Here is a 26,824-nt window from a genome sequence, read left to right as displayed (position 1 = left end):
TCTTTTTTTTTTTTTTTTTCCCCAGAAAGAATAATGGAAATCGTATTGTTCAGACTCAGTTGATGCACGATTTACTGATAGCCATTAAAGTTTCAATGATGTTTGTACAGAAATTACAAGAAAATATCCAGGGAAGTCTTTGGAAACACCATGAGTCTTTTGTTTGGCAAAGTATGTGTAGTTTACTGAAAAGCTCCACAAACTTCCTAACAGATGGTAAGTTTAGTAAAATTGAAAACCAAGTATTTTTATTAAGTCAGTCTTGTTGTCTTTATAGTAAACACAATCTGTATGTATAAAAACTTAGTTTAGCTTGAATAGAAATTCAGCTGCTGAGATTAATGGGAGTGGGAGCAGTAGTAAGTCTTTTGGCGAGCTATGATTTGTAGATTGTAATTTTGGACTGTACAGTCTAACTTGTCCTACTACAAAAAGCAAGGTAGATGTTATTACTAATAATTTAGAAACTAACAGAAATACTTGAGACTCACCGAAGTGTCTATCCCTACCAAAAATTTATATGTCTGTATAAATTATACTGTCAGAACTATTTATTAGTGCACTATAACTGATAGTGTTTACTTCTTATATGGATGTTTTTGTACAGTAGAATTTAATATAAATCAGTAGGCTCAGCCACAGTTGTCCTTGTGTTACTGAGCGGTTCTATATTTTCTATCTATTAAAAGGTATTGATAGCTTCCTATTACACTAGAGTATAAATCCGTTAATAATCGCTATCCAGGTGGACACTGCAGATTTGTGATTATACAACTACAAGTAGTCTACAAAAATTCAATACCATCTTTATAATTTTGATACATAGTTCTAGCACACAATGTTTGCTGCACTCTAATGTAAAATATCTTTCTCTGCCACGTAGCAACTCTTCTGCAAACTGTTCAGACTACCTCGGGACTGGCTGTTATTCTGTTTACTAAAGCTATGTATGAGCCAGTTGAAGAATTACCTTCCTTGGTAAGTGTATTTCTTTGCTAAAGACTGTGGAATGTCACAGTGTCGTTAATCAGTGCTACCAGTGTTGTTTGGAGGCTTTGCTGATATGGATGGCAGGACTTGCCAACCTCTGTATCAGTCTTTTGCTGGAGCGTAAATCCTTTATTTTCTTCTTGCTGTATGAAATAATAAGGCTAGGGTTCTGAATTTGAGAAAAACCACGTACAAGAAATCTCTTCAGATCTTCTAAGATTCTCAGTTACGTACAAAGTAGCTGTTCTCCTGTACTGAGATACTGTAACGAGTGTTATTTTGCTATTACAGATCAGTGACTTGCTTCTTGGGTCAGTGAAACACGCAGGCGTGCCAGTGTGGTTTGTGAATAACTGTGGGACTTTGTGTACGGAAGAACTCTCTGACTCAGTCCTTCTCTTTCTTTGCCATGGAGCACTGGCGATGCTGGAATGGAAGAATGGCAGCATGGGTGAAAATGGAGAGCAACTATTATTAGATATTGCATCAGTCTTGTTGTCTTTGAGTTCAGAGTAAGCCTGTGTTTAGATTTGTATTGTGTCATGTTTAGGAGGAGCGGGTTGATCTTTTTACTTGTATTTTCATACCCCTCATACAGTCCCAGTGGAATATCTCTTTGATGTTTTCAGTGTGATGATAATAGTTTCTGCCACAGGTCGTATCATCTTTTTAATATATTCAGGATAACCCTGTAAGTTTGAAAAATAAAATTTCTTGATATTGCATGGATAGTTACAATTTTCTCTTGCATGCTAAAATGAAGTCTTGTTTTTCCAACATAAATGGGATTAGTTTACCAACTACCTGATGGTCAGGTGTGGCAGAATCAGTAGTTAGGTAGACAGATAAACTTTAGTTTCAGGACATCATCTCCTATGCTTTTAAAAGTACAGAACAAGACAAGTTGTGCCAGTGAGTGAAGTACTTAAAGTAAGATGAGTTTTAATTTGACTGCTTGCATCTAATGGACTACCAGCATATTGGATAGGAGATTAAAACACGTATTCAGTTCAGCCTCTGTTTCTGCCTTGGAGGTCAGTTTTGTGATTTTTGTTTTTGCACATATGGTACTCAGTTTTTATGGTTTTATATAGCAATGAAAAGTTTTCCTTATATTTTCAAGAAACATGCAATAACATAATGCTGTTCAAATATTGGCATGTGGATATTAATTTATTTGGTTTTTTTTTAAATAGCAAGTGTAGTGGCTTGTCAGGTTTCTTTTCCCCATATTTAGGGGTTTTAGCTGTGACCACTTAACAGCATGTCAGGTAACTAAGCATACACTTTGCAACGTCCAATTCATCACCTCCTTTTTGTGCTAGTTCCTTTTCTTCAGTGAATGGTTAGTGTCTCCATACCTGTTTTAGTGTGAGCTAAACTAATGTGAAGAATAATTATTCTGAAATAAAAAAATTATGTTTTGAAAAAACTGACAAATGCAAATAATGAACTTTTTTTGGTTGGTTCTTTTTAAAAGGTTAAAAGAATCCAGTATGGCAACATCTTTGTCTAGAATCCTTGCTATTTGGACTAATTCAGCACTGGCTGCCCTCGTTTCAGCCTCCCCAAATCTAAAAATCAAACTTAATGGGAACTCGGATGTAATTGGGAAGCTGCTGGAATACATTTATACACACTGGGAACACCCTCTGGATGCTGTTAGACACCAAACCAAATTGATATTCAAGAATCTTCTTCAGATACACCGAACCACCATTACTGGATTCAATGAAAAATCAGACCCATTCTTTGCCAGACTGATAAAGCATTTACTGAGCTTGGAATGGCATGTAAAAGGGAAATATGCTTCTCTTGGCTGTCTTGTGGAGTGTGTGGGCACTGAAAATATACTGCAGTTGGACAGAACAATTCCAGTACAAATTCTGGACGTGATGAATGACCAGTCTCTTGCACCCTATGCTAGTGATCTTTTGGAAACCATGTTTACAAATCACAAAACCCATTTTACTTTGAGTTTTAAAGACAGCACCTGGATTGACCAGTGGCATGACATCTGGGTTTCTCCTCTTCTAGTAATACTCTGTGAAGGGAACCATGACCAAACTACTTACATAATAGATTACTATTTACCAAAATTGCTTAAGTGTAGCCCTGACAGTCTGAGCTACATGATTAGAATTCTTCAGGCTTCTGCAGATGCTAATCAAGGTAAGACAGTAAATACTGTATTTGTCATTATGATTGTTTTTTTAAAAAAAGTGTCAGAAATGTGATTTCTGATCTATTATTATTAGAATTAATTTGGGAGAAAAATGCCAGATGGTTATTATTGCTGTTAGTATTTCAAGGTGGAATTCATAATAATCATAAGTGTGTCTTCATGCTATGAGCAAAATAATTAGTATTCTAACTGTAATTAGTATTCTAACTGTGGGTGCCTTACTGTTCTCTTTACATGCCAAGCTTTGTTACATGTCAGTATTTTTTCCTACTATTTTTCTGTTCTGCTGTTATTTCTTACACAGGCGTGTCCAGTAACAGGGCTTTACAGATTGTTTTTTTGTTGCAAATATGTGGATACGAGATTTATGATTCTCTTGTAGTTTTTTACATAATTTAGTGTAATTCTAAAATAAGGGCTTGTGAGACCTCACAAGGTCTTCTTTTCATATGACACGTTCAAGATGAAGCTTTTTGGGAACAAGGCAATTTAGAACTAGTTTAATCTAAGGCAGACACTGGGGGTTTATGGGGTAAAAAATAAAAGCAGGGTAAGGGTCATGTGTTGGAAGGATCAGGAGTTTCTGACAAGCATTGCAATTAGTACATTGTGTAAATCAGACTATAATTATTATGTGTTTTCATTTTCTTTAGGCTCTCGCAGTACTAGAGGAGCTCTTGGAGCATTAATGGCATGCCTAAGAACAGCCAGGGCTCACGGACACCTGGAACTTTCAAATATCATGAGCAGTGGTCTTGTATCCACTGAATGTATAAAACAGGGTCTAGTTCATCAGCACAATCAGGTAAAGGGGCAATGTTTTTTTTGTGTCTTTAAATTAGAATAATTGCTTCGATCCTAAACAGTGTCAGCATTGTTTTAAAAAAAAGGTATCATCACAGGTGCCTGTAACTCTTTTGTGGTTAACATCTAAATATCTTTCAGGTTTGCATTGATGCTTTAGGTTTACTTTGTGAAACCCATCGTAGCACGGAAATTGTGTCTATGGAAGAAATGCAGCTAATTCAGTTTTTTATGATGTACAACTTGAACAGCCAGTCTCCTTCAGTAAGGCAACAGATAGGTTCTTTACTGAGAAAGGTAATTTCAAAGTATAAGCAATGTCTAATGTGCATATTATGTTAGTTATATAGCATTTAAAAAAAAAATTCTACTGCATATGTTATGAAGTCGCTCATCAGAAAAAGTAGAAGGTCTAAGAACGGGACTGTGTTGTATGTGTTACCCAACTGCATGGTGATAAGTCATTGCAGGCAAGGATGGCTCAAACAAAAAATTGATAGGCACAGTAACTTGATCATGAATGGTATTGAGTGTCACTTAACATGTCAGTGTATGCATACTTTACCGATAGCAAAGCAATGTGCCATGAACAGTGAACCTTGTGTTGCTGTGGACTAATGGTGTGCTTACATTAGACTTAACAGACCTCAGGCAAATTCCCAGTCACTTGATCAGCCTCAGCAACCTGACTTGGAAGACAAGGTAGGGGAATATTAGGAACAGTGTGACATGTGGTGTGCTGTTACAGTCTGCAGGGACTGAGCGTGTCAGCATTGTGGAAGTTGCCAAGGTCACACGTAGGTCGTGGTAGAAAAGCTATGTATGTATGTATAAAGAACGTTTTGGAAGATGTTAATGGCAAAAGAAAACAGTGTGGAAGGAGAAAATAATTAATTAGAGATGGGCGAAAAATGAGGGAATAGGTTTGGTGGAAACAAAAGAGAAGTCCGTCTCTTTCCATTCCCAGCTGGTACAGACTGAGGAATGTGAGATGAAAAAATTGTGTTAGAGGGAGTGTCATAAGAAAGGAAATAATACTAGTGAGTAATAAAAGAGCTGGGGGAAGTACTCCTGGGCTGAGTCAAACTCTGTGAGGGACTCTAAAACTATAAAAATTATATGCGTTAATTGAGCTTGTTTTAAAGAGGAACATATGTTCCACGGAAAATGGGGAGGTGGGAGGAGAAGACTAGGCATGAATTTAAGGAGGAAGATAGAAGAAGGTGTTGGAGGTGCAGAGGGAGGGGAAAAAGGTTGGTCATGAGAGATGGGGAGCAAAAATTTGGTTTTGGAGTGGAGAGGGATCTGTTCTGTGTTAGACTGTATGCAAACTTTTTAAAAATTACAAGCATGATCTACAAAATAAGCCAAAACTCCCCCTTTCCCTTATTTAACTGTTAATGATTCTTGCCTTACCTATGTTTTGCTTTTGTTTTAAAAGTTATTTTGTAGGATACAAGAAAGTTCCCAGGTGCTTTATAAATTGGAGAAAAATAAAACCAAGCAAGAGTTACTTGAAAACTCAACTGAAAGGCATCCTTTGGGGATTTTGCAACAATATAAAGTAAGTTAGACTGCTAGAGATACAGATATAAGGGGTGGGATAGCATTTCTGAAATATAGTTCATTGTTCTTGAGAACACTTCTTGTTCAGTTAGGCTGTGTCTGTGTTACAAAATAGTGCAGTGCAGAAGGAAGAAACCTGTAAAACAAAACAGTGCTGAGAAGCTTGTCCACTCTGTATGTGCTTATGCAAGTTGATTTTGACTAAATGTTCTGTTGTCTCATGAACTGAGTGCCCATTAGTATTTGGAGAGTATCTTTAAAGGTTGATTTTGTCCAAAAGCAATAAAGATTATTTTCTGAGGGATAGCTTCATGATGTGACCTGGAACAACAATAAGTGGGGAGTGACTGGAGATGTACCCCCAGCCCAAACTAAAATTTCCAGCTAAATGTCCTGTCAGCTGCTAGCAGTTTAATAGTAAGTTTTAAGTGATGTGTGCTACTTGGGCTTGAAATAGAGATCTGTTGCGATTCAGCCTTTTCTAGATTTCCAGAATGATCAGTGAGAGAATGAATGACAGAGCTTCAGCACAAAGACTTCCGTATGAAGACTTCCTTTGTATTTATCCTTTATTCCTGTTTGAAGGCTCACATAACCAGTTTCTTTGTGTTAAGCTGTTTCTTGTCTTGAGTTCTGCTTTTCTTGTTCAACTAATTTTCAAGGTTTTGATACAATGGCAATCTTTTTGTGGGAGTGGGGAAGGGAAACTGTTTTTCTTTAAAAAAGCAAACAATTGTCCAGCCTTCACTGTATTGTAGGAAACAAGGAATTTGTCAGTACTATGAAGGTAGGCCTCCCATGCTTCCAAAATTAACTGGAAGGTCATAATTTTTTGGGTAACGTGTAAAGGCAGAATGTCCTGAATTCAGTTACTTTGTTTGTAGGGCAGCAAGTAAACTTAAAATTTTTCTTGTGATTTTCAGGATTTCATGTCATCTGTATGTGACAGACTTTTTGAGGTACTATTTCCTGGTTCATCACATCCAACCAGATTTTCTGCACTAACTATTTTAGGATCAATAGCAGAAATATTTTCTGTTCCAAAAGGTGAGAAGTCTAATTTGTAGGCTGTAGGAATGGGAGGTATTGAAAAAGATTCTTTTATGCCAGCTAGTCAATTTATGTCAAAGTAAAATGGTATTCTTAGTCGTTAATTCTATGGCATCTCCTGTGTCGCTTTCATTTTACTTGAAGGAAGGATAGTAAGTTTTATTGGAAAATGGAATATTGAAGTAAATGCAAATATTTATGGCCTGTTGAATATATTCCATAAATTGGGATTTTCTTGCCTAGCCTGTTTTTCAGCAAGGTTTTTCAATTATTTTTTGTTACTATGACGAAAACTTTTGGACAAAATTCAATATATTTGATAATTTTACCCCCTTTTCCTGTTCTAACATCTTGATAATATGTAATTTAAAACATTGAAACTATAAAAACTCTTGATTGAAAAGGCTTGCATATCATCATAGTATTACTGTACTAAAAAAGGAACAATTTAATTGGACAGTTTATGATGTTGTGCTGCTGTTACTTTAAATTTTCTTCACAGCGTTATGACAACCCTAATTCAAGAAGTATTAGTTAGAGCCTTGGAGTGTTGATGGTTTTGCTAAATCTCTGGATCATATGGCCAATGTAAAAGTATGTTTTAGTCTTAAATTGTAATTTATTTATTTTTTTTAAGAAATGAGACATGTAAGATAAAAGTTGATTTTGAGAGGGATGAAAAAATGCCATCTTGATAGATCTTTTCTCGAAACCCCTGATAAATCACGAACATATTAATTTTATTATTATGAGTTTGTGGTATGTTGTATCTGCTTTTTTTTTTTAATAGAAAGTTGTTTTGAAAGTAATTTATAATAGCAACTTTAGGATTTCAGAAGCCTGACATTACTTCTATAAAGTAGCTGCTGTTGTGTTCTGTGCTGTAATAGGGTGCACTTATTTACATATTTTTTTACATTAAAGATTACATCTTTACAAATTTCTGGCTTTAGATCAGTTGCCAGAAGTCATGACTCCTGTAAATCTAAATAAAAAGCAAAAAATCGTAATGGCTTCCATTTCAGGGGCTTATGCCTATGACAAAAAGAACCGCCAAAACTAAACCTGAAAACACACTTTTAAACCTCTTCTGAGAGGAATTATTTTCTACTACTACTTACTTCCAGGGAAAGAATCTTTAAGCAAAGCTAAAATAGAGGTTATTTTCAATGCTGAATTTAATGTGAATAAATGGGATTCTGTTTTTGTCAGTAAGTTACTTCCTGTATTACTGAGAGTCATTTTTTGGATGTGGTAGCCTTTTTTTGCAACAGTAAACATGACATTTAAGACCTTTTAAGAGAAGTAAGTAATATTAAAATAATGCTTTAGCTAAAATTTTACTGTAATGCTTCTTTTAGTATAGCTAGGCAAAATGCGAATACAGTGGTTATTCTGGAAAGAATTACAGCGAAACTATGTAAGGCATTGATTTCTTTGAACAGGCCAGGCCCAAGTTTTTCAGCTGGATCAGGAGATTGATTCTACTCGTGTCCGAACTTTGATCCAGTGTTTTACTAGTACTTTTGAGGAAGTAAAAGTTCTGGCATTTGGGCTTTTGATGAAAATACGTGATGTTGCACTTAATTTACAGGTAGGTAATTAAAAATGATTTAAAAGGAGTAATTTAGTGAAAGATGAATGTTCTGTATTATACCAGGTACTTGGGTTAGGTGCAAAGCATAATTCCTGAAAATCAGAAGTCAGTCCGCGTTGCCTGCGGTGGTGCTCATCTCTAGCATCTTTGATATGTTTTTAGACAGTTTCTGCCCTTACCTAAGGAGGATTGTTTTGCTAATGGATGAAGGAGTTGCGGAAGTACATTGGGTGTGACTATGAACTATCAGAGAAATAGTTAATGCAAGTTCCTCGCTTAGCTGTGACTTCCCTTTGTAAATGATTGTGGCATTTTGACTCGGTTACTCTTGCATTTTAAGAAATTCAGCTCTGTGTTTCTTTTCCTTTCTGATTGGTCTCAGATTTCATTATCTGATTGTCTTTTTTGACTTTTCCCAGCTTCTGCCCTTTGACTTGATACTATTTTTCTGTTTATCGCTTCATAAAACGTTACTTTTAAATTCGTAAGTACTGGTGAACAAATACGGCTTCCTGTTAAACTATGCTTCTCTGTGATGTCTGTTAGCAGATGAAACACAGTATTTTAAAAAAACCCAAACAACCCAAAACCCCAACCATCCTCCTGTGAAGTGTAGCATATTTGAATACTGCTTTATAAATGCCTGTCCCCATCCTCAGTGTGTTTGTATTGTATCTCTGCTAAATACACATACATGCATGTTTTGAGTGTAAGGTAATCAGTGTACAAAATAAGTGTTTCCTAAGAAATACATACCAGAAACTTACTGAAAAGCAGGTTCTTAGATTCCAGGGTGCTAAGTAGCTTAATTAAATCAATATGGAAGCTCTGTAAAATGAACAATATTGGGGTTTTTTTCAGGATTCTGAAAATCTAGATCTCCTATTCCAAGCAGCGATGGATCTTAGCACAAGTACGAAGCCATACGATTGTGTCACTGCTTCATATTTATTGAACTTTTTAGTACATCATGAAGGACTACAGCATATTTGTTTAGGTAAACGGGTTGAGCATAACCCCCAGATGGATGAAGACACATCAGTGAGTACAGTGGAGAAGAATACTTTATCAGGTAAGCTTTTGGGGAAATGAACCCCCATGTTTTTTATATTTATTTGAAACGCTACTGCTTTTCCTCAGGGCTTTTGGTAGGAGGCATAATGAATAAGAGATGCTTATTTCTAATAGGATTTTAAGTATATTTTGTTTTGCTGCTAAGAAGCCAGGTGCCTTAGTAAGACCTTAATCTAGTCCTGTTTATGTTGAGGCAAAAGAAGGTTTGTAGAAGATGGCTTTCGTTACTATTTTGATCAGAGAGAATGTGACACTGAGGCCCTGGTAGCTAGCCTGATGAAGCTGTGCACATAAAGTGCAGGAAAAGAACCTCTGCTTCCTCTAAAAGCTTGCTCACCCAGAGCGAAGGCAGCTGTAGTTGATCTGTGTCGTGTTCTAGTACTTGATATTTGCAGTGCTGCCCCTTGGAGCTCTGTTCACTTGAAACCATTTATCCAAGTGGTTTGCAGTCCTGAACGTATATTTCTGCAGTAATTAGGCTTTGCTTCCATGTGGAATATTTTTCTTTGGTTTAATGCCTCTGGATGAAAGCTGAGAGGCTCTAGATATGGCGGATTTGGCAAATTTGTTAAACAGACTTCCTTCACCTTTCGTAATTTGCAATAAAACTAAAATCTTTAAATTCATTATTTGTAATAAAGCATTGGATATAATTTGTAGTAAACTCACTATTGTATACTTTTTGTGCCATTATTGGTTTCTCTAGAGATGCCTATTAATACTTTCTTCATATGCAGTGAAATCATGACTTTGAGATTTGGTTGTGATTGCCATAAATTAAGCAAATGCATTACTAACCTCACGTCTCACTGTTATAGAGTCTGTCCTGTTAGTTATCCGTAGTTCGTTATTTGAGTCTGTAATTAATTCTGATTCTGACATTGAGATGCCGCATGGTATAAATATAAATAAAATAGGCACATGTATTCTTGAAAATTGGGTGGGTTCTTTAGTGGCTAATGTAAGATTCAAATATTTAACTGTAACCTTCTGATTGTTAATATTCTGCTGAACTGTTTGTTGTATTAGTCTGGCTCTGAGGGTGAAGTCTGACTTTCAGTAGGTGGTAGGTACCTTCTTTTGACTTCATCACGAGCTGTGGGATTGTCCCCGAGTATAGGATCTGGGCTGTGCTTTTCACAGCTGCTGTTTGATTCTGGTAGACAGACTAAACTGACTATAACAAATATTGCTGGAGTTTAGGTAACTGAAAATCAACAATAACTATTTAAATGACAAAAGAGTGAAAAGTGTAAACAAGGAAATTGCTATGCATTTTCTATTGAATTGTTGTGTAAACAGCCTTTATTCCTATTTCTTTAAAGCAGATCTGTTTCTTGGAAAATACAGTATATGTATGTATAATGCAAATACATATTTCTCTAAAAATTTTAGTTATCAAGCTTTTGTTGGTGAATGTTGAAGAAGAAATATTTCAAGCTAAGAAGTCTCTGCTTCAAGCAGCAGCATCATTCCCAATGTATGGGAGAGTGCATTGTATAACTGGGGTTTTGCAGCAATTACCTTTTAAGTAAGTAAAACATACTGCTAAATAGTAAGTCGTAACTCTGTATTTAAGCACAGTGGAAGAGCTTCTCAGAACATAAAAGCATACAGTGTTATTCGTAATGAAATCCAGTACCTGTGGCTTTTAGAACTCTTAACTGGCTGCTGCACTGTTTAGCTAGCTGTTGGATACTTCCTTTGTATGTGTTAAATTCAGGACTTTTCAGACTGTACTCTATTTATAGTTTTCATAAATACTGTTGCGGAAGCGTTTGTAATTTCAGTTCTTTCTTTTAAATATGAAATTATTTTTAATTCATGTTGTGTTGGTTTTTGTTTGTGATTTTGTTGGTTTTTGTTTTTTGTTTTTTGTTAAGTAACTTGACATTGGTAACTGAATGGAAGGAAATGGTGGCCAGGCTCATTCTGATGTCATACAGACTCTCTGCTGTAGTATCACCAGTGGTGCAGAGCTCATCACCAGAAGGTCTTATTCCAATGGATAGTGATTCAGGTAAACAAACAAACAAAACCCCAAAAGAATTCTGTTAAAACCTGGAGCTCCTGAAGTTCTGTTTGTCTTACAGCAATTCAGAACTAGAGCTAGCACTCATCCCTTTCAATTTCTCATTTTATGGCATAATCTTAACCCACTCTTTTAAATTTCCAATTGAGGTTGTCTTGACTTCTTCACAAAAAAAACCACCGAAACATTTCCAGATTGTGTTGTTGCATCTGTTTCAAAACAGATGACTGCAAAGTCCAGTTTTCTTTCTTCCTTAATGCTCGTAATCACCATAGTTTTATATTTGTTTTTCAGTGCTAATAGCTTTCTTTTGTACTTACATTATCCAAAAGGAATTATATTTGTATAAAGAACTGGAAGTAAAAAACAAAGCTATCTTAAATATTTCTCTTTTTCAATGTGTAGAAAGTGTGGGCCGTCTGCAGATGATCCTTCATGAGATACAACCCCAGGACACGAATGATTATTTTATGCAAGCAAAAATTTTGAAAGAACACTGCAAAGTAGAGCCTGAAAAGCTGTCTGACCACAGGCCAGTGGAAAATATTTGTACAGAAATGAGAGGTAAATCCAATGGTGTATTAGTAATTAAATCAAGATATTTTTTATACAGCAGGCATTTTACGTGGGTGATCAAAATTGGAAGTTACTTGCTCTGTACAGTGTTTCAGTTCTTCAATAAATCTGTCAGAAGCTAGTTATTCATGAGCACGGTTTTAAAGACTAATTCACTGTGTTTCTGGAAGATTGTGGTTAATCTCTCTTAGAGCAAAGTGAAAATGAGTTGTTTTGATATTGGCCTAGACTCTATTGCCTTAACTGCACTTGGCTAGGTAATCTTTAACACCTTTTCTGTCAAGCAGCACTTTTAATACGTTTCTTGTTGAAAGGTGTTAGTGTGATTTCCCTCTCCAGTGTACACAAGACTAGAGGGAAATATGTTCACGCAGTAAAACTTGTTGCATGAAATTACATAAGCAGAAGCTTCCATTTGAAAGATTGCAGTGGTAAAATGTTAGATAGTATTTGTCTACTTTAATGAATAGCAGCTGTGAAATTGAGCCTTACACTGATAAAGAAATTGTAAACTTTGGCGTATTTAATGTATGCCAGAATAAATTTATAGAATCTCTGTACATTTTTAAATTTAATAGTTTATGCAAGCTTTTAAAGTCTTAAATATTTGAACTTTCTTTCCTCACATGTTTTTTCCTATGTTTAAAGTATTTTTGGTTGGGCCATAAGTTTTGTTTCATGAAAAATAGTCTGTAACTATGTTGAAGTGGCACAGTGGCCACCAGATGGGGATGTTGCGTTAGAAATGTGATGCCTTTGCAAGGCCTCTTCTTATGGGGGCACCTGGGTTGAAAACCAAGTAACATACAGTGAGTGATGGATTGATGATTGGAGTTTGTTAGAGTCTGGCTCCAAAGTTGTAGGTGTTTGTATAGTTCAGTGTGCAGGTGAATACCAATTGTGACCAAAAGACTTGTACTCTTTAAAATAGCAGTTTCCTGGTAAAATGGTATACTGCTGCCATGGAATAAAATACAGTGAGTGTTCAGGAGTGGAAGCAATTAGGGTCAGCAAAACTGAATTATCTTTTTGTTTAGCAAGTTTAGAAATTTTTTCATAGTTAACTGTGTTTTGTAAGAAGATCAGGATAAATGAAATTTAAATTGCAAGTCTGTGTTTGAGAACCATGAGTTACACTACTACATTTATTGGTTTTTATTTTTAAGGTAAAGAAAGGCAAACATGTGACGTCACAGCTCAGATGGTTCTTGTGTGTTGCTGGAGAAGCATGAAGGAAGTATCTCTGCTCTTAGGGACACTGTGTAAACTTTTGCCTTCACAGGCTACATCTGAACCTTCAGATGGGTTGATTACTGTAGAACAGGTAGGGAAGTAATTTTTATTATAAACCCTTCACTTTTGGGGTGGTGGTGGGAGGAAGACAGTCTTCAGAAAACTTTTTTCTTAAATCCGCATGCTGTTTGGGAAAGGTTTTTTGGTTTTTTATTGTCATGTTCTGGTCATGGTTTTGTTTTATTATACTTGGTTAACAGTCTACTTTTTGATAAAGTGGTATTCAAAGGGCATAACTATAGTAGTAACAGAGAAGTGAAGAAATTACACGTAGTTAACAAACTCAAGGAATACTCATTCTAATTGTATTGGGTTATTTATAAGATGTATGCTGTCTTTGGGGATACCAATGCCAACCTGCCTCCCTCCCTCCCCCCATGTCTCTCTCTCTCTCAGTATATATTAGGCATTAATAGAGTTGCTAAAAATCTTCTAAACTGACTTCATATTCAAAGTGCTTTTTATTTCATTTTGCACTCTAGATGTTGAGATTTTACTAAAGCTCTTCATTAATTGAACTTTTAATCAGTAATTCTGAAAGTCAAACATGCTGACTAGTTGTAGTCTTCTCCTCCATAGGAGACTGAATTATGAATAATTTTTCTGTAATATGACTCTCTTTTTCCTCTAATTTTTTTGATTTAAGAGATCAGAAATGTTAATATGCCATCTGGGTCTCTTGTAGAATGTTGAGTGCAGTGTTTACAAGAAATTAGATTACCACAGGCATTTATTTGGGAAATATTTTGTGTTTATTAAATTTCTGTTTTTAATTGATGACCTTTTCATTTCCATATGGTTTCAACAAAACCAGTCTCTACATGGAAGATTGAAATATGCAAGACATACTACTTTTTAACCTCTTTTTCTTTCCAACAGAAAATACTTACTTAGTTTTTCCTTAGGTGTTAGAACTTTCCATCTTAAAATACATAATAGTATAATGTACTGCAGATCTTATTTCTTATGTTATCTGATGTTGTGCTGCCATGGAAATAATATTGGTATCTATTCTTGCATTGTCTCTAGCCTTCATGTTTTCATCTGGTTAACAGCTGTGCTTGTATTGTTGCAGAGGTCTGGAGGGTAGATGAGAGAACAGATACGTGTTTCCACCATTATGTTCCTTAATCTGCTCCAAGTCAAAAAGAAACTGGTATTTTAGAATGAGTCAGCTCTAGCTTGTAGCATCTCTATCTTTATTTAGAAAACAGACATTAAGAGTTGCCCTTTCAGAAATGATGTTATTAAGCAACATATCTTCTTTCCCTATAGATGCCTTGTTAGATTCTTTATGCTTCTGATGTCTTCTTGTAAAACAGAATGTCTAATTTGAAGAATGCTAATTGATGAGAAGTCAGTCTGAAATCCTGATTTTCCTCAGGCTTTCAATGAAATACACAAGGAAATACAGTTTGGCTGAATGTATAACAATTATAGGAAAAAGTGGGGGCATTTTCTCTCCACTTTTTGTAACTTGAATTACCGTATTGTACAAAAAAAAAAAAGGGGGGGTTTCATCATAAATGACTAGAAATGTCAATACCAGAACTGCTGTGGCTTCAGGCTTTTATTAAATACTTTTCAGTGTTGAGAAATAAAAGAATTGGATTTTGGTATCTTATGCATGTAAAGCTTTCCCTTAAAGTTGCCCATTCTTTTTCTTTATTCTGTAGGTATTAAAAGAGATTTAAGAATACAGAGGGGGGGAAGACTTGAGAGAAACTTTGATCATACTGCCTTGAGTCAGGGCTAAGTATTTGCTGAGAAAAATCTGGTGGCACCACTTGCCATTCTGTGTCATCCTGTTGCAAAGCCTTCCTTGCCCTGTATCTTGCTTCATGTCTAGATCAGTAACTGTGTTAAATTGTACCTTATGGGATCAGTGTTATTGCCGCAATTTATTCACGCAAAAGGTCCCAGTGATAGTGATCAAAATACTGTATTTGAAAAATAGTGTATCTGAACTGGCAGTCTTGAAAGCCTAAGCCATTTTGTGATGGCTGCTTTGCCTTTAAAAATAGACATAGGAATAGACATCTGGAAGAATCTCTGTATTTAAATACATATTCTACTTTTCATTCTCTATCTAACCCTTAAAGCCTGGAGATGGCAGGCTCAAAGCTTTGCCTGTTAAGACAGTCAATACAAACACTATCACGTCCTAGTAACCACTACATCATCAACAAAATGATACCTAATGAAGACTGTGTGTTGATTTTGTCATATGACCTGCAAATCATGAGACAGTGCTCCAAGCCTGGAGGAACTTCTAGCTCTTCCTTAAACTCCTGTTTATCTCGCCTATGAAGTTTTAAGATGATTTTGGGAGATAAGCTTGCCAGAGCTGTATACCAAAGTGAAAAGCAACAGGCAGCAGAAGTAAAGACAGTACTGTCACAATGCCAGGTGTTCTGCTTGTATTAACTCAACAGTCAGAGCGATCTGAACCCTTGTGGTTGGAACACTGAAGTATACAGAAGCCTTTCAAGACAATCTTCAGTACTTGTTACTTATTTGTGCCACTGGTGCAGAAGTGTGGCTCCCATTGCTGCGTTGGAGTTTGTTCTATTCAAGGAAGACTTTAAAACTAACAAACAAAAACCCCAAACCCACCAAAAGACGACTCTTATCCAGTTCTTAATGTATTCAGTCTATCTCCTCTGGAGGTCAGTATGGTTGCCAATAGTTCACTGGCTACTAGTTGTTTCTAACTGTGAGATGCTTTTGCAGTTCTTTATGGGTTTTAAAGCCATCTTCTCCTAATGGTTTGAAAAAAATACCCCCTAGAATGCAGGACCCTGCTTTAGTGTCATCTTATTGCCAGGAAAATAAGATATGGAGGCACAAATGTACCAACTGTTTGTCAGATCACTTTTGGAACCTCTTGTACAGAATTTATGTCTTGAATACTGAGATTCTTGGTCTTAGCAGTGAGCATAGCCCCGTAAATTGTTGTTTGTTGCCTTAGTAAGACTAACCTGTTGTACTCTAGTATTTTTGACCAAGATGATCAAATGTATTTTAAGATATTTGCTCCCTACTCCACATTTGAATATTTTAACTTGAACTGGGGTGTTATTTCCCGTGCAAGCAAAGTTGGTAGGGTCACCTTTTCTTATAGTTGCTGTGGATCTTCCTGGTGATGTAGAAAATATTAATTCCTTGACTTGTTTTTCATCCTGACATATGAAGTACTGGTTTTATGACACAGGAAAGCTGGATGCCCATGGATGGCATGATGCTATTAGACAAGAATCCGTGCTTATGCACTTGCCTCAGGATCAGCCCTATGTCATTTGCGAGAACTGAGTTATGGCAGTGCTTTTTCTTCAAAATCTGGCCTATGAGTGGAAATTAATATATCGGTGTTCAGTTTGCACTAAGCTTCTAGTCAATGTGGCTGTTGCAAAAAGGTCAGAAATATAAATAGTAAAGTTGAAAGTTACGTGACACCACCCTTCCCACCCCCCCACCCCCCCCCATCCATATGAATTATTCTAGAAACGTAAGGGGATGGTAGAACAGGACAGTAATTTGATTTGCATGTGTATGGTTTTCTTGGTTTGGTTTTGTTTACACACCTGGAGAGTTGGTCTGTCTGTGGGTCAGTTCCTTCTGAAAAAAGGGCACTCACTCCTGCTTTTGGGCTAGAAAGCTGAAACCCTGTAGTTACATAACCTAGCTTAAAATCCGTTTGGAAAAATAACTGGTTTAGCTCAAATATCTCCAATTATTGTTTGTTTCACGTTAGGTTTTAGCTGGAGGAAACAATAAGTAGACTTAGTCTCCAGTTTTTGGTTTTGTTTTTTTTTTTTAATTATTACAACCTCATTGTTTGGGTAATATGAATTACTTAACAGCAGGCTGGAAAACCATATAGCTGGATATGACATTAACTTCTCTGACATCTTAATTACTTGTCAGACTATTAAAGTATGTTATTTTATAAATAACAATAAGCAGAATTTTATAAGAAACTTGACATGATTTTATGCTTGGTTCTATAGAAGAGGTTTGAAGAACCTTTTGCTGAAGAACTCTCAGGAAATATTCCTGAAGAAAATTTTGCATGATAGAATTAAGTATGTGCTATGTGTTTTAAACAGTTTATATCGGAAGTTTGATTTAGACCTTGAAAGTTAGAAGTTTGATTTAGACCTTGAGAATTAGAGAAAAGATAAAAAAGCATACCGCTGCACACAATCTCATTCTATAAAAATATAAGTTTCTAAACAGCTTTAAAAATTTGGTATCCTGGTGGAGCTCTAGGAAGTGACTATCGTTGAAAGTTTAGTTACAGCATTTAGGTTTTTGAGACTTTTAAATGTAGGTCTCATTACTACATACATACAACATCTTTTTTATTTTAAAATTGTTTCTAGTAGTCAAAGAAAATTATGTAGAGTCCTAGAACCTTAAAAATAGCTAAGGTAGATTTGTTTCCCTTTGACACAACTTTTGAAGTTTGAATTTCTTATCTGTCTCAGATATTTTTGTAGATGTTTTTTCTGCCGTTATGATTTAGTAGGTATTTTCTTTGGGATTTTAGGTTAGAGTGAAGGCAAACAAGAAGGATTCTAAGTTTGTTTCCTCTGAAAATCAGAGTTGTCCCTTTCTTTTCTTAAAATTAGAGAGTGTTCCTCTTGGATAAATAGCTTATTTTATGTCATTTATTTTTTTGTCCTTTTTTAAGAACATAGCACTATCCCTGTAACCTGAAAAATAGAGTATAATATTTGTTATCCTTAAAGTAAGTGGTTTTTTATGATAGGCCTTCTAGTTGCTTTTTGCTTTTCAGTGGCTTTTCCAATCAGGGGAAGGATCGCTGCTTTTAATTGCAGAAGTATGTTACATATATAAATGAATTGTCTATATAGAATTTCAAATAGCTTTTTTTCTTTTTTTCTTTTTTAGGTTAAAAATATCGGGGATTACTTTAAACATCATCTGCTGCAATCGAGACACAGGGGTGCATTTGAATTGGCATATGCTGGCTTTGTGCAACTTACGGAAATGCTTTCCAGGTAGAAGATGGACAACTTACTATGTTTACAATGTAATAGTTTTACCAAACTGCAGCATTGATCCTGAAATTGGCTGTGCAAGCAGATCCTTGATTTCATGTGGATTTTATTTGAGTTTGGTGTTGGCATGATTATGACATTAGTTACATGATGTCTGTGACTTGGACTGTGATACTTATGGTTAGAGATGGTGCTTAGGAATTGAAAGACAATACAGACATTTAATGCTTGCTGCATTTTTCTCCATTTCTGGCATGTTAGTTTACTGAACAGCTCTCAAGAGCTCTTGGGAAAAGAAGAGTGTCGAATTCTTCCCCCCCACCCCCCCTTCCCCAGCCCTTTATGAAAATGAATGCCAGACTTTTTGTTTCAGCCAGGATGTTTTCCTGGAAACTTTTATTACTTGTCACTGAGTTGCATATTCTGACATTTGGAAGACTACCTGGCAGTGCATCACAAGATGTGATATGCAATCTTTTCAGTTTTTTTTCTTTCTCTCTCCCCTTGCAACTTTATACTTTCCTAGAAGAACTAAATGAGCAGAGTTGTCCTGAAGTCTGGGCAAGAGCGTTGGAATTTCCATTACGTGCTTAGTTACCTATTTCAAGTGTTGGTCATGTTCTTTTGTGATATGTAGTGATTATATCATAGCCAGTTTTTAAGAAGACAAACCAAAACCTCTGCTGACTTTGTGGGTTTTGGTGGCTTTATTTAAATGTAGTTTTTAGAAAGACCAGTCAAATTTTCAATTTGAAGTACCTGTATTTTCACACCAATGCCAGGTTAAGTAACCCGATGTTCCCCTTTGCCCCAAGTGGGACAGTTTGATGCACTGATCTGTTTCTTGTTTATTTTGGAGGTGTGGAGGAAAAAAGAGGGGGTAGTTCCTTTTGGTTTGTTAGTTTGTTTTTTTTAAGTAAAAATAAATTTGGTGATGGAAACAGTTTTGGTGTTTCTAGTACATGCCAGCTGCCTGACCAGGTTCACCATGTCTCCCCTCAGACAGTTTTCCCAACAGAACTGCGGGTTGGTCTCTGGTGTGGCATGTCAGTGGGGTAGCTGCGTATAGGTACAAGCACTGCTACAGAAATTGGTATTTGACACATTATGGCCTTCATTCTGTATGCCAGTGAGATGTTAAACTGTAAGCCACGGTTCTGTGGGTGATGTATTTGTGGAAGGTACGTTATTTCCTTTTATATGCTAGCAATCTGAAGCATTTTAAATTGGCCTGAGTAGTTTGTTGAGAGCTCACACAACCTTACTTTACACTTGATTATTTACTTAACAAGGAAAAAAAGAAATCAATGTGTGATACTGTTCTTATCTTTTTGCCTGTCTATATACATTATATACATTTGTGTAAATGTTGTTTTCTTTTTCTATACTATGAAAACTTGGTTCAGGAAGATTTAAGGTGATGTATCAGATGATTGCCTGGTGACAACCCTTTGTGCTGGCTTCTTACTAACATCCCTGCTGGGCTAGATCTTTTCTATTTTCAGTGCTGTGAGTCTTGAGAGTGTGAGTGAGAAAAAGCTTGCCAAGATGAGTGACTGGAAACATACTATGGACAACAGTTGAGGTGGTCCCACTTATCTGGGCAACTTTCTAGAGAAGTGGTTGTGTTGTCTTATCAGTTAGGGTATCTAATTTGAATGGGCTACAGAACAGACATTTTATACTTTTGATTTTTCCAAGTCAAGTACAAAACATTGTTCTGCTCTCTGCTGCATACTTCTGGCTGCTGTTAATAGATACTTCAGCACACTATGCACTATTTCACACAGTCTCCTGAATTGGACACTGCACTTGCAGTAGTGGGGTTTTTTAATTAAAAAAAAAAAAAAGGCAATGCCCACTCCAGCTGTAAAATCCTTCATTCTTTTCAGTGCTTCTCTTGCAGGCCTCTGACAGCATAATTTAAGACTTTCTGTATCATTATCTAAACTTAGTCTCATATGTGAAACTTGCCTTTTTTTTTTTCCAAAGGCAGAAATAAGTTCAGATAACAAAAAACTAACAAGTTAAGGCACTGGTCATCTTTTGAGACATAACAGTGACAAATTAAAATATGTTGTGCCAAAAGCTGGTATTTTCATATTGGGTAACACTTCTTTGAATGTTCATTAAATTAATACAGTATTCCAAATAAAGTAAGCTGTTAACAGTATAGAATGCATAGAAACAGTAGTTGAATATTGAAGGATGTTAACCGTAGGTATGTTGTGTGTTACTATAAACATGTTGATGCAAAAAAAATTTCCATGATTAAGTTGTGCAATCCTCTTTAGTTGCAAAGGATTTATTCCTCCCATCAGATTGAAGAGAGTCTGACCATCAGAGTAATACTGTTTAAAAAAAAGTTAAGGTATTTCACGTAGAGCAAGTACTCCTTTGGGAAAAGCCAGTTTAAAAGAAACAGAGAACAGCTCTGTGCAAATACATTTGTTTCAATGAAAGAAGATATTTGCCAGGAAATATAGATCTCAAGGCTAATATTTGTATTTAAAATGAAGGAGAAAGGAGACTGATATCAGAATAGCCAATGACTCTTTGGTTTGGTACTCCTGGGATACGAGGAGTATCTTGGGGCTCTTCTCCAGAATGGGTGAGTTGTCTCTCAGCGACTGCAGTTGCCTTGCAGGTCTGTTGAGTGTCCCAGAGTCTTTCCATTTACCCTGATACAGCTGAGGGGCTCCACTCTGCAGGTAAATCCAAACTGGCCTACCTCTCTCCATAGCTGCTAGGCTCACGAACAGTCTTGAAGCATGTGTACCAGACTCTATATTTATTTACTGCAGCATCCACAAATACCAGAGGAGAAAACCTTTGTCTGGGGCAGCTTATAGTAATGTACAGCTTAAACATGATACCTTGTTGAACAGAATTGAACTCAAGACCTACAGGAGCATCCTTGACACTTTAATTCATTCTCTAAGACCCAGTGAAAAATCTGTCACTAAGGCTGTACCAAATCTCTTTGCATGCTTTTATGAAAGACTCCAGTTGAACATGGTCCTCCACTTTTATAGCCAAACATTTTCTTAAAAATTTATACTGGAATATTTACCATCTGAGCTTGCTTTTAGCTATACAACTCTTAAATACCAGTCTTTGTAAGAACCAAGAGTAGACTTCTTTCTAGACAGAGCCATGGTATTCAAACCTGTCTGAGTTAGTGGTGAAAGAAAAATCTTTCCTCCACAGAGATTTCTTATGAACCTGATGAAATTTGATCTCTGTCTTGATATTTGGATGTAAATTGCTGAGTCTGCTCTAAGTATGCAAGTTACCATTCTTCCTTTTCCCTGTTCATATTCGTTCTGGGGGTGTAATGCTCCCTTTGTCGTGCCTGCTTAGTATTGTCTGTGGCTGCACCTTCAGAAAACCATGCTGTTACAAAACAAGCAATGTTCATATCAATGAAATAAGCAATTTTTTAGAAAAAATATTTTCTTGTCACAGACCCTGAGGAATTATAAATACTCATTTAGTACAATAACATGGTGGTTGGGGAAAGTACCCAGAAGCCTCTGGGTATCTGTCTTAAACTTGAATCTCCCATAATACTTATAAATACCCAAGCAGTTTGTCTGTTCCAAATGCTGTTTTGCCTATTTTGCTTTTATTTCATTTAGTGAAGCTTTTCTGACAGATCAAGTAGAACATGAAGATTTCTGTAAATCTCAAAACCGTGGTGTTGCATAGCTGTAGCTGTAGTGCATTGTTTCACTAAAGTTGCAGGATGCAAGGGGAAAGTTTGGGAAGAGTTATGTCATATAGCACAATGTGTTTATTTAGGAATAATGTATTTTGAACATTTTTAAATGTTCAAATTGGAGCTTAAATTAAACTCGGTGAGCACAATTTTCTGTATATGCAACAAGTTAGGACTATATCATACAGTTTTCTGGAAAACTGTAATGATAAAGAAAAACCCTGCTTTGCTTTTACAAATGTTTAATCCAGTATCAGTGGAAATTACTCATCTGTACCTAGCAGTGTCTGATCTTCTGTAATATTTCTGTTGGGGAGCTGGGAGTAGACCCTCCTAATCCTTTGCAGTAAACTCTGCCTCATTTTGTTGATCTGAAGTGGCTGTTAACTCTTTGCCTTCCCAGGCCCTTATGGTCTGCTATGAAGACTTCTTTTAAAATTTAAAAATCATGGATGGGCTTTCTAGTGGAATGTACTAGAACTGTCACTAACTTCTCAGGAAAAGTATAATCAGATGTGAAGGAAAGAGTCTAAAATGGAGAGAAATAAATGGGGGGGGGGAACTGTTCTTAGTATTGTGATGGTTGTGGCGTTGGGAAGTACACTGTATAATGAAGTACAAGATACAATGTTCAGGCACTGCTCAGTTCAAAGACTGGTTAATTTTTAACTGCTCATAATCACACCCCCACCCCCCCACCCCCCCCACCCCCCCAATTTCTTTTCCTACTTGGTGAAAGAGAGAGATAGGGGTTATGATACTGCCTCTGAAATTTTGAGGCCACCTAAGGTTCTCTCTGCTCTGCTTTACTGCTAGAGAAACCTCAAACCAGCACCTTTCTCAATGCACCTACATAATTTGGAAAATTTTGGTTCATTTAGAGAGATGCTGTGAAAAATAGGATGCAGGTGGAAGGACTTTGTAGTTTCAGAGGACTTGTTCTTAAAAGTAGACATTTTCTAGGGTGACTTATACTTGAATAGTAATGTATTTCTGAGGCGAGATTCTTGTCTCCTTATTTGTCTGAGAAGTGCCAGGGGCAGTATGGAGACTAGCTTTATAAAGAATAGGAGTCACATTACTTACATGAAAAAGAATAATACTACAGGTCTACTGACAGAGGAAAAATGGTGAAAGAAAACCCCTTTTTCCCCAGATAATGACTGATTACAGCAATTGGAAACACTGAATTCTGGATATAGCCATGTAGAAACTGCATCTGGTCACGTGAATTTTATGCCACTAACCGCTGACATCCAAGAAGGCCAAATTCAAGATTGACCCTTTGTTCTTAACACACCATTAATTTTGGATAGGAGAAAATACAGCCATATGAGTTAGGGAAAGGGGTTTAGCTTTAACTTTGGATTGTTAGGCTTTTTGCACTCATTGATACTGACCACAGAAAGGGTTTGGGGCATGTATGAAATTATTATAACCGGCAGAAGGACAGACAGAAATTTGTGGAAAAACACTTACTGTACTGCATCTTAAGTAATTTGTGTATCAAGTTACTGTGTTATATTTTAATTATCAGTGCTATTTCTTTGATCTGGTAAAAATAATTACTATTTCATTCTGGAAAATGACATTTGAGCTTGAGACCACCATTTTTACATTGTAAAGCTTCATTATTCTTAAAAATTAGGGCCACCTGCTTCTTAAGACAATATTCTTCTTGCCAGACCATAAGGAGATGGAGCTGCCAAATTTAAGGGAGTAGTCATCTCCATTGCAAAGTCAATAGTCTCTAATGTTTCTAACCTTAAAGCAATAACACTTTCACCTTTTTTCTAAAAAAAAAAAAAAGTGCCTTGGTGGGTGACTGAACAAGGTAGAATTACTTGTGGCAAGATCAAAGCAATACAGTTTTAAGGGAGTCTGAAGTTTATTGGATTTCAGTGTATTTCTTCTCTTTCTACTACTACTGAAGGGGGAAAATCCCCTCAGTTTACTTAAGAATAAAATATTTGGTATGCTACGTAGCAACTTTTAAATATTTCTTTAATGCTTTACTTTGTGTTCGTCTGCACCACAGCAGATGTGGATGTCTTGTGGGATGTTTAATACTAAGATAACATACTGAAGAGAGATGAGCACTGTTCTTTGCATTACTAAATGAAGACATTTAAATTCTGCTTACCTAGGGAGGTAAGACCAGCTGCACACATGATCAGAAGTAGTAACTTTTGCATTGATGTGGATGAAGAGAACTGCGAAGTAGAGTCTGGCTGCAGAGACCCACGGAGGAGATCTGTGATAAGTTTTGTGTGGTCTCAAACCTAGAATTGCATCCTCCTTGTGTACTCAAAAGCGAGCAAAGGAACATGTCCTGAAAGTAATCAGGGGAAGCTAATTATCAGCAGCAGAAAGAGAAAAGTCAAAGAAAAGAGAACTCACTGTTAGTTTCCAGATTAGTTGGATTGCTTCTGTCATGGGCTTGGGGCAGGAAGCGCCTTTCTTTTATGCCATGGTGTGAGGTGACATAGCCCTTGTGAAGCCATGTTTCTCTTGCATTCTGGACTGATGGTTTGCATCCTGGCTGCTGTTTTGAGGAGGCACTGCCCTTAAAAAATGAGAAGGCCTGGCAGCAGTGTAGGAAACCTGTGGTGGAAATCCTAATGGAATTACTGAAGAGTAAGAAGTCTGCTGTGTCTTCTGCTGACCTGTCTGGCACTTCCTGTGACCTCTGTTTTCTGCATTGCTAGTTTTCTGTTTATTTTGTAAAAGAAGGAAAGGAGGGTTTTGCTACACGTTAAAGCCTCATTTATTGTTCGGTATCAGGTTTTAAGCCTACCTAAATTCTTGTTTTAATAAGATGAGGGTAAAGAAGGAGAGAGTAGGTGTAGACCTTCCATTAGATTTTGGTTTTCATATCAGTACCTGCTGCCTTTTGGCTTTTCTTTTAAATTCTTTATTTCAGTCACCTAGGTAGAAAACTTGATTGTAGTCTTACCGTAAAGTCTCACTACTTAGTCATGAATTTAATTATAGTTTATATTTTTAGGTAAGGCAAGTCCTGCATGGTTGAGATAACTGCAATTGTATTGCCCACAGTGATTAATTCTTTCTTCTACTCTGAATCGCGTGTCAAACCAGTGTGGCAGGTTTTAATAATAACGTCCCGTTAATAGAAATTTTTGTAACAATGAATGATCCTTTTGGAACATTGACATAAGATTAATGAGCTGGTCTTGCACACTGAATATGATACATTTCATTGAACTGATCAGCACCAGCAATTGAAGTAGACTTGAGTTTTGCTTGTCCTTGGAAGTCCTTTGCTTTCAGGTAATGCTGAGGTTTATAGCTGCAGAGGAGGAGTATTTTGATGACAGGAGAGCAGTTAGGTGCTTTACCAAAAGTTTGATGGATGTAGTATTTTAAAAAGAGCAGTATGTCTTGTTTTTCATTCCTTCTACTGCTCTGAGGTTTGCAGGGGTATTTACATAATATGTGCTTACTGTGAGGGACTTCAGTTTTGTTTTGTATGGTTATAACCATAATTGTATATGTTAGTTAACGTAAGGGTCACGCATCAGCTACTGTGTGACAACAAAGATAAGAATTTGTGAAGTGTCACTTCCTACACAGTGACTGATGTGCATATGTCTTTGTTTTCCTTCTCCAGAACAGGATAATAGCTCTTGGCAGAAGAGAATAGTTGCAGTGCTGAAGCACAGAATCCTGTTTTCTGTTCACTGAAATTTCTTTTACTGGTGGCACTTAATAAGTAGGGTTAATACAATTTGTACCAACATTGGAAAAATGTACAATTCCTTTGTAAGTTTCTGTCATATTGCTTAAAAAAATCTGTGTATATGCTTGGAGATGTTCATGTACAGTAAGAAATATTTCTTAAGGTCATTAAATGCTTTCTTTGACTCTGTCCTAGATTCTTATGTATTTGTTTCATGTAGATGTAACAGTGAGAGTCTGTGCAAGATGCCAGAGCAGTGGCTAAGCTGTGTGTTAGAAGAGATCAAATCTTGTGATCCTTCATCTACACTATGTGCAACCAGACGTAGTGCGGGAATTCCATTCTACATACAGGTACCAACTAATGTTATTATGCCTGACTTAATTTATTTTCATGTCCTTTCTTCATGTCCTTTCTGGTGAATACACTTACGTATTTATTTGTTTTTCTTAATTCAACCGCTTTTGGTCAAACAGTTACTTTTTTTATACAGACTTTGATTGCCTTTGTGCAACCAAGCAGCCGAATATAATTAAACCATGTTTGGCACTGTTTAGCACTGCAGTTCTATTGACTCTTGAGATTTTTGGCTTGAGGTAGATTTGAATAGCATTTCAAAAGACTGAGCTTAGGCTCTGTGTGGCCGTTGTAATAATCCTGGCAAATTCATAAATTAGTTCACAGATTAAGTAACGCTCTGTTAACCATGTAACTCTGTGCTGCTTCCATGTGAAGTGGGAGGGTGGTAAAATATGAACAGACCATCATAGAATTGTAAAATGGTGGCCTAGAAAATACTACAAAGAACTTGGGAAATCCACTCAACGTTAATAAAGCAGGATCAAGTAAGAGAGTCACACTAACTGGTGTTGGCTGACAGTCTTGAGTGCAATGAATGAGTAGGTTACTGAAGATCTATCTGTGAGAGTGGGGCCAGGCTCCCACAGTCTTCCCACTCCTGTTACCATCAGCTCCACACATCCCAGCCTCTGGCTTCTGCTAAGTTCAGAACTGATGGCTGATCGGCTGGCTGGCAGCATTTTGTCTTAGCTCGAGGTACCATCTCCTACTGAGGATGCTCGTCTGCATCGTTGTGGGGTCAGTCACTGCAGAGTTAGTGCTGCAGATTACACTTAAACTGTTTCCATTCCTTCGCTCCTTAAAGTGGCCATGATTGCTTTGCCCTAAATTAACCTCCATCATTTTAAT

At 36.6% G+C, this 26,824-nt stretch overlaps 1 protein-coding gene across 10 annotated transcripts in view; it reads left to right on the top strand.

The window, feature by feature from the left end:
- Window positions 1–26,824, top strand: part of THADA (THADA armadillo repeat containing) — a 167,408-nt gene that overhangs the window by 7,180 nt on the left and 133,404 nt on the right. For 8 of the 10 annotated variants that reach the window (XR_012622436.1, XR_012622437.1, XM_074818029.1 and 5 more), the window contains exons 8-23: window positions 26–216; window positions 884–978; window positions 1,282–1,502; window positions 2,471–3,162; window positions 3,829–3,980; window positions 4,121–4,276; window positions 5,421–5,543; window positions 6,469–6,592; window positions 8,041–8,189; window positions 9,054–9,264; window positions 10,662–10,797; window positions 11,150–11,286; window positions 11,704–11,862; window positions 13,041–13,198; window positions 18,085–18,194; window positions 25,836–25,968. Coding sequence is in view for 7 of the 10 variants with exons in the window: in XM_074818029.1 (XP_074674130.1) it covers window positions 26–216; window positions 884–978; window positions 1,282–1,502; window positions 2,471–3,162; window positions 3,829–3,980; window positions 4,121–4,276; window positions 5,421–5,543; window positions 6,469–6,592; window positions 8,041–8,189; window positions 9,054–9,264; window positions 10,662–10,797; window positions 11,150–11,286; window positions 11,704–11,862; window positions 13,041–13,198; window positions 18,085–18,194; window positions 25,836–25,968 (2,947 nt within the window). In the remaining 3 variants the exon portion in view is untranslated. Of the gene's footprint in view, window positions 1–25; window positions 217–883; window positions 979–1,281; window positions 1,503–2,470; window positions 3,163–3,828; window positions 3,981–4,120; window positions 4,277–5,420; window positions 5,544–6,468; window positions 6,593–8,040; window positions 8,190–9,053; window positions 9,265–10,661; window positions 10,798–11,149; window positions 11,287–11,703; window positions 11,863–13,040; window positions 13,199–14,843; window positions 15,837–18,084; window positions 18,195–25,835; window positions 25,969–26,824 lie in introns of those variants that run through there. The other 2 variants (XR_012622438.1, XM_074818034.1) reach the window with 2 other exon arrangements.

This window comes from Strix aluco, chromosome 3 (genome assembly GCF_031877795.1).
Source record: "Strix aluco isolate bStrAlu1 chromosome 3, bStrAlu1.hap1, whole genome shotgun sequence".
In the NCBI taxonomy this organism is placed as follows: domain Eukaryota; kingdom Metazoa; phylum Chordata; class Aves; order Strigiformes; family Strigidae; genus Strix; species Strix aluco.
This window is presented reverse-complemented; position numbering and strand designations above follow the sequence as displayed.